This window comes from Puma concolor, chromosome D2 (assembly GCF_028749965.1).
Source record: "Puma concolor isolate L17-30 chromosome D2, mPumCon1.1.hap2, whole genome shotgun sequence".
NCBI classification, from domain to species: Eukaryota; Metazoa; Chordata; class Mammalia; order Carnivora; family Felidae; genus Puma; species Puma concolor.
In genome coordinates, this window is record NC_141677.1 from 55,365,460 (window position 1) to 55,377,987 (window position 12,528).

Sequence of the window (12,528 nt, forward strand, 5' to 3'; positions counted from 1 at the left end):
AAAAACCTGTAACACTAGGGAAAGGACTGCAGCAACAATAACGCTAATAGCTGATCAAATACAGTGCCTTTACAGGCCAGGCACAGCTCAAAGCACCTTTTAGTAATAAATTACTTCTCACAACAACCCTATGAAGTACTATTATTCCCATTTTATAAACAGAAAAACAGAAGCACAGAGATTAAGTGATCTGCCCATGACATGGGTAACAAGTAGTGAGCCTGGATTTGAACCCAAGAAATCAGACTCTAGACTCTGCTCTTGACAATACACTACAGTGACTCTCACCACAGAGCACAGAATATAGAACTCACCTTCCTGAACAAAGCTTAGTATGTTACATACTTTAAAAATATGTTTTGGGAATGCAAGCTGGTGCAGCCACTCTGGAAAACAGTATGGAGGTTCCTCAAAAAACTAAAAATAGAACTACCCTATGACCCAGCAACCGCACTACTAGGCATCTATCCAAGGGATACAGGTGTGCTGTTTCAAAGGTACACATGTACCCCCATGTTTATAGCAGCACTATCAACAATAGCCAAAGTATGGAAAGAGCCCAAATGTCCGTCGATGGATGAATGGATAAAGAAGATGTGACAGGGGCGCCTGGGTGGCGCAGTCGGTTAAGCTTCCGGCTTCAGCCAGGTCACGATCTCGCGGTCCGTGAGTTCGAGCCCCGCGTCGGGCTCTGGGCTGATGGCTCAGAGCCCGGAGCCTGTTTCCGATTCTGTGTCTCCCTCTCTCTCTGCCCCTCCCCCGTTCATGCTCTGTCTCTCTCTGTCCCAAAAATAAATAAACGTTGAAAAAAAAAAAAATTAAAAAAAAAAAAAAAAGAAGATGTGGCATATCTATCTATCTATCTATCTATCTATCTATCTATCCATCCACACAATGGAGTATTACTCGGCAATCAAAAAGAATGAAATCTTGCCATTTGCAACTAAGTGGATGGAACCGGAGGGTATTATGCTAAGTGAAATTAGTCAGACAAAAATCATATGACTTCACTCATATGAGGACTTTAAAAGACAAAACAGATGAACATAAGGAAAACAAAAATAACATAAAAACAGGGAGGGGGACAAAATAGAAGAGACTCATAAATATGGAGAACAAACTGAGGGTTACTGGAGGGGTTGTGGAAGGCGGGATGGGCTAAATGGGTAAGGGGCATTAAGGAATCTACTCCTGAAATCACTGTTGCACTATATGCTAATTGGGATGTAATTTTAAAAATTAAAAAATAAAATTAACATACCTTTAATTATTTGCTCCAGATTTTCCAAATAAAATTTATATTGGCTAACCAGGCCTTCTTCAAATTCTCTTAACTTTTGGGTTTCTTTGCGAATCTGAAAAGACCAAAAAGACCAATCATTTTTTAAAATCAAGATATTAAAATCCTTAAATTAGCACAAAACGTGAATGCCTGGTATGTACCCAGTCCTATGAAAACAAAACAAACTATTTCTCCCATCTCCAGCTCCCCAAAACGTCCAGCTTATTTTGTGCAGTAATTGTATCCAGCATTACCTTGGTAGATTTCTCTGCCTCGGTGAGGGGTCGTATTTTATATGAAGGAGTAATATCTTTAAATAACTCCATCAGGGAAACTATCACCAATTTTCGAACAGTAACAGCCACATCAGGATCCTGTTCCATCAGCATGGAACGTAATTCTTTCAATTTTTTAATCTGTTAAAGAAATAACTTATAAGGTCAGAGTAACCATAGCAAAACAATTATGAACAAAAGACAACAACCTCATATCTGGCACAACAAGTAGAATCCACACAATGACTCATGGGGTCTAGTCAAGCCATACACAACTCCAGATACTGTTCACATTACCAAAAGATAAATCACTAAGGCTAATCGTACTTTTGTTAAGTAGTTAGAAGAGACAGACTTAAAAAATAGTTTATATTTATTTGCCTATTCTTTGAAATTCTTTCATTGGGTTTTCTTAAAGCGTATGTCCTGTTTCCCTAAAAACACCTTTTGAAAAAAATTAAAATGTTACACACCAAATATATTAATCACATCTACACAAATTAATCAGGAATTAAAGATAAGGTGTCCACATTAACTTCAGCTTCAACAAGACCCTTTCAAAAATCATTTGTATGAAGTAATACAGAAGTAAAAACTTGGTTTCAATGAATGTGCTTGCTTTGCTAAACTACTATTGCCTGCTGGATACCTTGACAAGCAGCATTGTTCCACAGCAGGGAGTAGGATACATATGCTACTACCTGTTTGCTATCCCTAACTTGTGTGAGTGTGGGGCTCCAGACCTGGAAGACCCAGGTTCCAATCCAGCACCTCTTAAAATTGTAACAAACCACTTGAATTTTTTAAGATGCAATTTTTCAGCTGTAAAATAAGATCAACAGTTCTTGTCTTTATGGTTTTATAATGATGAAATGAGAGCATGCAGGTGAGAAATATTCCAAATTTCCATCCCCATTTCTGCTCCAGGTCTTCCCCCAACTTTTTTAAAAATTTTTTTTTTTTTTTTTCCAACGTTTATTTATTTTTAGGACAGAGAGAGACAGAGCATGAACAGGGGAGGGGCAGAGAGAGAGGGAGACACAGAATCGGAAACAGGCTCCAGGCTCTGAGCCATCAGCCCAAGGCCTGACGCGGGGCTCGAACTCACGGACCGCGAGATCGTGACCTGGCTGACGTCGGACGCTTAACCGACTGCGCCACCCAGGCGCCCCTTTCTTTCTTTTTTTTTTTTTTTTTTTTAAATTTTTTTTTTTCCCCCAACTTTTTTATTTTTTTTTTTTAAATTTTTTTTTTTTTTTTTTCAACGTTTATTTATTTTTGGGACAGGGAGAGACAGAGCATGAATGGGGGAGGGTCAGAGAGAGAGGGAGACAGAGAGTTGGAAACAGGCTCCAGGCTCTGAGCCATCAGCCCAGAGCCTGACGCGGGGCTCGAACTCACAGACCGCAAGATCGTGACCTGGCTGAAGTCGGACGCTTAACCGACTGCGCCACCCAGGCGCCCACCCCCAACTTTTTTAAAGAAAAACAAGTACTACTCCAAAATGTAACCAGATGGAAGATTTTTTGCTACAAATGGAAATAATCTACTTTATTGTTCAATAAACAAATTCACAGTAGGATGCTGGGGACTCCAATATAACAGGAATAATAGTACCACTTTACATGACTTCACGTATATTTGATTATTTCATCCTCACAACAAAGTTTTAAAATAGGTACCATCTTCTTTTTAGAGATGAAGAAAACAAGTCTTGGGTAAAAGGATTTACCCAAAGTCTAACAGTACTCAAGGTTTCTTGAGTCCATATGTTATAACTATGACCATCGTCACCACTGTTCCCATGGCCCACTGATAATTCATTGTAACTCTCTGGTCTATTTCACCTAAAATATTTTCCACTTCAAGTACTCCTGAACTAATCTCCCTGACTTTTGTGAGGCATGTTCCTTATTACAAGTTCTACCAATCAGTCAAACAAATTTGCAAGTAGGTTCCTTCTCCCTCATCCAATTAATTTTTACACGTACCACTTTAAGAGTTACAATATTAAGCCCCATATCTTCATTTAGAGAGGAGGAAAATAAGACTCAGAGAGTTTGTGGCTTTTCTAAGATTACAAAAAAAATTAGGTTCAGATGTAGGATTAGTCTAAAGTTCTGACTACTCTTATTCTACACCTCAGTCCCCGTGGTGTTTTTTGTTTTTATGTTTATTTTTGAGAGAGACAGACAATGAGACAAATCATGAGCGAGGCAGGGGCAGAAAGAGAGGGAAACACAGAATCTGAAGCAGGCTCCAGGCTCTGAGCTGTCGGCACAGACCGTGAGATCATGTCCTGAGCCAAAGTCGGATGCTTAACTGACTGAGCCAAGCAGGCACCACAGCAGTCACGGTGTTTTAGTGCTTTCCCTTCTTGTGTGTGCTTACAGGTAATAAAGGGATCTTAAGATATTAGATATTTACAACATATCTAACATGAAAAGCCCAAAGAAATGAACACTACTTACATTACTTTCTGGGTCTGATAATATGGCAGACGCCAAGGCTGCAATATGCATTTTCTTCTCCTGTAGTTTCTTCCTTCTCTCAATTAAATGTTCTTCTAATGTCAGTTCTCGAATGGGATCTTCAATGATCTCTGAAACAAATTAGGCTTCCCTCTTAAACATTTATTTACAAGTACCCAAGAAAGTTCATCAACAGAGTAATTTTCTTATAGTAATAGACGATAATGATAACTTTTATTGGACACTTGCCATGGGCCAAGATTACTACATATCCTCTCAAAAATACTATGAGGCGGGGCGCCTGGGTGGCTCAGTCAGTTAAGCAACCAACTCTTGGTTTCGGCTCAGGTCATGATCTCACGGTTTGTGAGTTTGAGCTTCGTGTCTGGCTCTGCACTGCAGAGACTGCCTGGAACTCTCTCTCTCTCTCCCTCTCTCTCTGCCCCTTATCCACATATGCTCTCTCTCAAAATAAATAAACTTTAAAAAAAGTTTATGAGGCAGGTACAATCATCATACCCATTCTGTACACAGAAAATGAGGCAAAGGGACAGTAATTTGCTTATACTCATAAACCTGGCAGAAATGGAATTCAAACCCGGTGGTCTGACTAGAGAGCCCATATTCTTTTTTTTTTTAATTTATTATTTTTTTTTACGTTTATTTGTTTTTGAGAGAGAGAGTACGATCAGGGGAGGGGCAGAGAGAGAGGGAGACACAGAATCTGAAGAAGGAAGGCTCCAGGCTCTGAGCTGTCAGCACAAAGCCTGATGCAGGGCTCGAACCCATGAATCGTGAGATCATGACCTGAGCCAAAATCGGATGCTCAACCAACAGAGCCACCCAACCGCCCCATTTTTTTTTTTTTTTTTTTGGAGAGATAGAGCATGAGTGAGTGGGGGGAGGGGGGGAGAGAGAGAGAAAGAGAGAGAGAGAGAGAGAGAGAGATGGAGACACAGAATATGAAGCAGGCTCCAAGCTGTCAGCACAGAGCTGTGAGATCGTGACCTGGACTGAAGTCAGACCCTAACTGACTGAGCCACCCAGGCGCCCCATGAGAGCCCATATTCTTAACTACTATGCATAATTCCTATTAATTAAAGGAAAAAGAAATCTGATTTAGTTTTCAAAAAAGTACAGAAGGGCGCCTGGGTGGCTCAGTCAGTTGGGCATCCAACCCTTGATTTCAGCTCAGGTCATGATTCCAGGGTCATGGGATCAAGCCCCATGTTGCACTCTGCACTGAGCATGGAGCCTGCTTAAGACTCTCTTTCTCTCTCCCTCTGTCCCTCTCCCATGCTTGTACTCTCTCTAAAGAAAATATTAATTAAAAAAAATAAAATGTAGAAAAGTACAGCCTTGTTTTCAACTCTATACAGTCCTCTGCACTACAGAAAATATGTCCACTTTTAGAAAAGAAATTCCTAGGGAACTAGATTGAACAAACACACAAGCATAATCTGTAACCCTAGGAAGAGTGACTGAAAACAGTTAAACAGTTGACCTGTTATCTCCTTTACACTATACGTGAGGTTTGCTAAGCAAAGGTAAAATTTAACCAGCTTGTTCTATCACAAATTCTAAACAGAGAATTTCAAACAATAAAATATGTTCTTTCAGTTTAACTTTGATTGCAATGGTCTTAGCTGTTAGAAACCCACATTCAAAGGCCTAAAGCCGACATATATAAGGATAATTGCTCTAATAAAGAAGTGAAATGGTTTCATACCACAGAATCATTTCTAATTTAAAGCTAAAAGTTCATAATTATTTATAGGCAGGTCTTTCACTTGAAATTAAAAAGGATTCAAACAGTAATCACTTATGAGACTCTTCATGTATGCCTAGACATTACAAACATAACTGCATAAAATTTTCCACAATAAAGAGCAACAAAGAATCAAATTCCACAAGGTGAGACTTTCAACAAGTGGGAAAATGCTCAAAATGACTTTGAAATGACCAGTACTCTAAAATGCACAGTTCCAGACTTTTTCTAAAATTGAGTCATATTTACTATTAAGCAAAAAACTGTAATTCTCAATTAACAATTTAGTAATTATAAAGACACATCATTACCTTCCTCAAGTTCCATCTCTTCTTCATCCTCTTCATCTTGGTTATTGTCAGTAACTACATGGAAAATACATGCATTAAAAATGTGACAATTTACTTCAGCGATAAAACTACAAAGGAAAGAGATTACCATAAAACTCAGGAAAGTAGTTACTTTCGTGAGGAGGGAACAACTAGTGATTTAGGGGAGCACAAAGAAAGTTTCTGGGTGCTGGCAGCATTTATTTCTTGCCTGGATGGTAGTTATATGGGCGTGTTTTTGTGATAAACCACATGACTTTGCAACTTTGATTTCTAGACTTTCCTATGTTTTATTTCATAAGAAAAAAAGATACAGGTAAAAAAAAAAAGGATGACTATTATGTGCTCTAATTTTAGAAACAATAGTATTTGGTGAAAAAAACTCTGAAAAGAAAATCACCTCAATATAGTAGCTTCAGCTATACTCATGGTACAATAGACATCATCTGAGATAATCATCTGTATTTCTGGCTAAAATCCTCAAGCTTGCTCTGTGACTAATTGCAGCTACCCCTATTTTGTAGGTATGGGTGAAAGTAAAAAGAAAATTAAATCTTGAAAAAAAAAATTGTGTTAATATTAGTAAGCAGCTATAATTTTTACTAATCTACTGGCTAATCAGATTCACCTGGCTTCTCCCTGGTCTGTGGGATTATACCACTTTTATCCTTGATAGGAAGCAAGTGAATCAGTTCCTTCTCCGGTGCAGTTTGCAGAGTTCTTGGTATTTTTTCATATTTTTCTATAATACGCTCATGCTTTCGTTTCTTGACATGAACAGGTTCACTGCAGGGAAAAAAGAAAAGAAAATTCCAGCTTTAATGTACAAATGGAACCTAGAGACCAGTAGAGAAGTACAGAAAATACACTACTAGCCAAACCTCCAAGAGGTATACAGATATTAGCACCTAGACCAGGCACACAGCAGGCACTCAAATAAAAAATGAATAAATGAATTGTATAGTACTGTATTGTATAGCATAGTACTATTGTATAGTATAGTACCGTCCCACAGAGACTCAAACTATGACTGGATCTAATTTTTTCCTTCAGATGCAAACGAGTGGGTTACAGCAGATTCTTTTTGAAGACTATTCCACAGAGCCAAGGGTGGTATCGTGCTATTTTACTTTCCCAAAAACCTTCAGACCATAACATGGACTTAGAAGAGTTAGAAAGAGCTAAGTTTAAATTTCAGATCCACTGCTTATGATTGCAGGAAGCATCAGTTTCCTCTGTAAATGGGAATAACATTTACATAACATAAAATGGGAATAACCTACCTAACAGGGCAACAAGGATTAAGAACTCAGGACTGTTCTGCCAATTCCCCAAACACAGAGCTGCATTCTTCCCCAGTGCACTCTACTTCACTATCCAGACTAAAAAGAAATAAAGATATACACTAAATAAGGCCAGTTTGTTTTATTCATGAACTTCCTTAATTTAGGAAATAAACCAAGTCACAAGGTTTACTCTTTGCAAATACTGTGTTCTGAGCTGAACATCTTGTACTAAACACCTACGTAAAATCCAGAACCAAGTTTTTAACACTAAAAGGACATGAATGATTATAATCTATATGAAGTATTACCTAGAAGAAAGATCTCTTGTTAGAAAAGATGCTCTTTGTCCTAAGTCTCTCATTAACTGTAAGTCATCTTCATCCATCATATCTAAAGGAAGGGCTTCCTCTTCTTCCTCCTCTTCCCTCTCAATCCTTTTACCTGTTCCAATACAACAAAATCAGAAACAACTATTAGAAGCACAGAACTCTGTGTTTTTGTGTCAACAAGAGGAAAAGTTTAGGCTTTTCTAGTACCTTTGCCCAGTGTTTCTAAATGGAAGCACTAATGACACAGTGGGCAGGACAGTTCTTTGTTTTACAGTCCTGAGCTAGGCAAAATCCTAGCATCTCCAATCCCTGAAATCTAAATGCCAGGAGCCTTCCCAGGTCACTGTAATAACCAAAAATTAAAATGCCTCCACACATTCTGCAATGTCTTTCAGAGCATGGGAGAACCAGTGATTTAGCCGTTTCCCTCCTTCTGATTCCCAATGACTTTCATTTCCATTCCACTTCAGTCACCCCCTCCACAGGCCACATCCCACACCTTCTTGCTTTCTCCTGCCTTATTCTGTCATTGAAGCCCTCTCCCCCTTACCCTTCAAATTCTCTCATCTGTTAACTTCTTTATATCAGCATTTTAAGATGGGTGAAGTCATGGTCCAGTGGGCAATTTGTCAATTTTACTTCGTTACGTAGATTATGTGGATCATACAGATAAAACTGTCTGTCTTAACACCTGTATAGTATTTCACCATAGGTAAACAACATCTACGTCATTTAACAATTCCCTGTGGGAGAACATTTTATTTTCAATTTTTGATCATGCAGGCATTTTTATTTCTTTGTTTGCTGTTACTAATAATGTTGCAATGAGCATGCTTGGAAATACATTCTTGGCAATTTTTTTCAAATATAATCATAGGTTGATTCCTAACAGGAAGACTATTGGTCAAAGGAAAATCCACTTATTTTCTTAAAATCTTATTCTGTGATAGTGAATATGAGTGTATAAATATATACTTTTCTCCTTTTTATTCAAATGGTATAAGCATCTCATACATGTGGTGATAGCCTATAATTACAATTAAGTGAAAACATCAATACACATTACTTTTCACCTTGTTTTTCAACATTAACTATTTTGTAGAGTATTTGATGTGGACATAAAGACCTTCCTTCTTTCTTGAAACACTCTTCTTCTGATTTCTAAGACACTATACAGTTCTGGTTTTCTTCCTAATTCTCTGGCTCCTCCTCAAATCCCATTACATATTCCTCCACCCATTTCTTTCTTTTTTTTAATGTTTATTTATTTTTGAGAGAGAGAGATGGAGTGTGAGCATGGGAGGGGCAAAGAGAGAGGGATACACACAATCTGAAGCAGGCTCCAGGCTCCGAGCTGTCAGCACAGAGCCCGACAGGAGGCTCCAACTCCCGAACCATGACATCATGACCTGAGCAGATGCATAACCAACTGAGCCATCCAGGCACCCCTCCCCTCCACCCATTTCTTAAATGCTGGGGTTCCTTAAAATTCTTTCTTGGTTTTCTTGTTCTCAGTCTCCACAGTCTTCGCAGTCTTCAATTACCATCTATATGCAGATAATTGCCAAAGCTATTCTCTCTAGCCCAGATATTTCACATGAACCTTATACTCTTATACCCAACTGCCTGACAGACTTCATTTAGATGCTCAACATGTAAAAATGAGTATTTTACTTTTTATATGTAATTATTAACAAATTTTTAAAATTCTACTGAAATTTAGATAGAAGAGATCCTAAAAAGCATCTAACTCAACCATTGCTTTTTTTTTTTTTTTTTTTAAACAGATGAAGTACCTGAAGATTAAGTGACTAACTTAGGCCACTTTCCTAGTAACAAAATTAAGAAAACCCAAGGGGCACCTGGCTGGCTCAGTCAGGGGAGCATGTGACTCTTGATTTTGGGGTTTTGAGTTCAAGCCCTACGTTGGGTATAGAGATTACTTAAAAATAAAATCTTTAAAAAAAAAAAGAGAGAGAGAAACCCAAGTTTCCTGACTTCCAGCCCAATGACCTTTTATACATCACAATAATATGTAGCCAAAAGATCAAACTAAATAGGTCAGGATTAAGAGAATGAGATGTAGATGTACATGGGAAGACTGACTAGTCAGATACACTCAAATATGAATACCCTGAAAGTACCAGTAACATTGTAGAACAACTGGTCTGACTCAAAATGGCCATGTTCCTTACCTGTTTTGAGTACTTGAAGTTCTTGGATAATTTTACAAAAGAATAACCCTGTCAGTTACAGCTCAATTTCACTCCAAGTTTCCAAATGAAAAGAAAGTCAGAAGTTTAGAAAACTAAGTGAACTTTGGCAACACTGTGAAGAATGCTCCAGAGAAAGCTATGTTCTTACCTTTGCTAACTGCCAGTGAATGGGAAAGTGGCAACACTGGCATGCTCCCCAACATTTATTTACACAGCTAATCTGCTTGTTTTCCCAAGTCTTCTTGATCTCCTTTCTAGACAAACTAAAAGCAGAGACTATCTCCTTCTCACAATGAATACTATATTGAAACGTTTTCTCAAATGGACTGATAAAGCATATAGGACCACTATCCTTACCTACTCTTAGGAAGATCTGAAAACAACAGCAGTTACTAGAAAGCAATGTTGTTTCATGAAAAACATTTTGTTTTTTTTTTTTCTTTTAATGTTCATTTATTATTGAAACACAGAGAGAGACAGAGAGTGAGCAGGGGAGGGGTAGACAAAAGGGGAGACACAGAATCCGAAGCAGGCTCCAGGCTCTGAGCTGTCAGCACAGAGCCCGACGCGGGGCTTGAACCTACAAACTGCGAGATCATGACCTGAGCCGTAGTCGGTCGCCTAACCAACTGAGCCACCCAGGTGCCTCTATGAAGAACATTTTAGAAAAAATCAATAGTGGGGTGCCTGAATGGTTCGGTCAGTTGAGCATCCGACTTTGGCTCAGGTCAAGATCTCACAGCTAGTAGGTTTGGGCCCCCAACCAGCTCTGTGCTGACAGCTCAGAGCCTGGAACCTGCTTCAGACGGTCTCGGCTCTCTGCCTCTTCCCTGTTTGTGCTCTCTTTCTCTCTCTCCCAAAATATATAACCAATATTAAACAAAATTTTTTTAATTAAAAAAAAAGAAAAACTCAATGGAAACTACAGTACATGAATGCTTTCACAATTACCTGGTTGTTTTTCCCTTGGGTCTTCCAGTGGAATCGGTTTCTTAGACACAGCATCTTTTACAGCTTGCCTTAGTTTCCTCTGTTCTTTTCGGTACTTCTTGAGAGTGCTTTGTTGTTTAAATTGCTTATTTTTTAGCTTGTTTTCAAGTTTCACTTTACTAGTTTTCAGCAACTTCCGAAAGCTTGGGATCTGCTTTTTATTTCTTCTCTAGAAAACAGTAACAGGAGTACTGCACACCCAGAAATTTAAATTGCATACTCACAGCAAAATGTTATCTTTAAAATAAGTGACATTCATAGATCGGTTTACTCTTTGCAAAGTTCTCCAACATACGTATCCCCTTCAAAAGCCTAGTTAAGGAGTGATTGATGTTACCTTCAAATTACTGATTAAGAAGCTAAGGCTGAGATTATATGACTTGTCAAAGACCCCTAAACTAAAAAGGAAAAAACAGAATTCGGGTCTTTGGATTCCAACATTTGCTGGTAACCCCTCATTCAGAAATCCAAATCTCAGCCCTCATTTTCTCTAAAACCGGGGCAAATCACTTACTTTCCTAACTCCTTACCCTTTAGGAGAAAAAATGGGACTCATGTCGAGTCCCATAACACACATTATAAACTCACTGAGAGCAGAACCCTGTTTCTCAACCGTAAAATAAGGGATTCGAAAGATAGTCTCGAAGAACCCTTTAATGTCCGACACCCTACAGAAACAAGGCTCCGTGCCTGTCTCATCGCGGCCCCCTGAAGCCAACCACGCGCACAGTGGGCAATGAAGGAAGCACCAGATCTAAGAGCCGGGACAGCACACAGAACCAGAAGGGAGCCCCGAATCTAGGCCACCGCCCCCAACAGAAGAACAAAAACCCGCGCCAAAACTACATCACGCAGAGATTGTCAGCCAAAAGGGCCCTAAACCGCGGAGACCTGGCTTCTCAGGACACTCACCGCCTTCATCCTTAAATATGAAGGGAGTTCCGGCCCTGCAGTTTCACCGGGAATAAAGGTAATCCACAAAACCCGAGAAGGTAACACACGTGCCCAAACCCGGACACTGCGCAAGGCGGAAGCTACCGCTGGCTCCTCCCCGTCCTCCGCCTCCGGAAATGGGGGCGGGACTTCCGCACCCAGCTTCAGCCGCGCGCCCTCTCGCGGCGCCGGGTAGGTGGCGCGCCGGCGAGAGCGCACGTGAACGCGTAGTGTCCCTGAGCGACGCCCTGGCAGAAGGCGGGTGGCCCCAGGGGAACTTCGCAAGGTCTGTGATTCTTATCCTCTCGTCCGATTTCCTTTACGGTCTTGGAGGAGTCGGGCTCCACCCTTCAGAACGAAAGGGCTTGATTTTTATTAATCACCTTACTGCACGTTGTGCCACCATCACGTAGCTTACCTCATCCTTATGTCATAGATACTTGTGCAATTGGTTTTCCTCCGTCAAGGCTTGGGCGCCGAAAAAGCCTTATTCCTTTTGGGTAATTCCTGTCCCTCAACGGGCCCTCTGGGCGTATTTGTGGAATGGCGAATGACGTCTCATGACCTTCCGGAACTCAAAAGTCTCGAATTCTTGATATTTTATCTTCAAATATTTCTTGCCTTCATTTCACCCCTTGTCTGATAAAGA

At 39.8% G+C, this 12,528-nt stretch overlaps 1 protein-coding gene across 3 annotated transcripts in view; it reads right to left on the reverse strand.

Annotated features, from left to right (window-relative positions):
* Nucleotides 1-12,013, reverse strand: part of NOC3L (NOC3 like DNA replication regulator) — a 52,083-nt gene extending 40,070 nt beyond the window's left edge. For all 3 annotated transcript variants that reach the window (XM_086680412.1, XM_025918205.2, XM_086680411.1), the window contains exons 1-8: nt 11,859-12,013; nt 10,908-11,115; nt 7,720-7,852; nt 6,754-6,911; nt 6,108-6,161; nt 4,029-4,159; nt 1,537-1,698; nt 1,262-1,355 (exon numbers count right to left, since the gene is read on the reverse strand). In XM_086680412.1, coding sequence (XP_086536538.1) covers nt 1,262-1,355; nt 1,537-1,698; nt 4,029-4,159; nt 6,108-6,161; nt 6,754-6,911; nt 7,720-7,852; nt 10,908-11,115; nt 11,859-11,867 — 949 coding nt within the window. In that variant the 5' untranslated portion in view covers nt 11,868-12,013. The remainder of the gene's footprint in view (nt 1-1,261; nt 1,356-1,536; nt 1,699-4,028; nt 4,160-6,107; nt 6,162-6,753; nt 6,912-7,719; nt 7,853-10,907; nt 11,116-11,858) is intronic.
* Between the last annotated feature and the right edge of the window lie 515 nt (nt 12,014-12,528).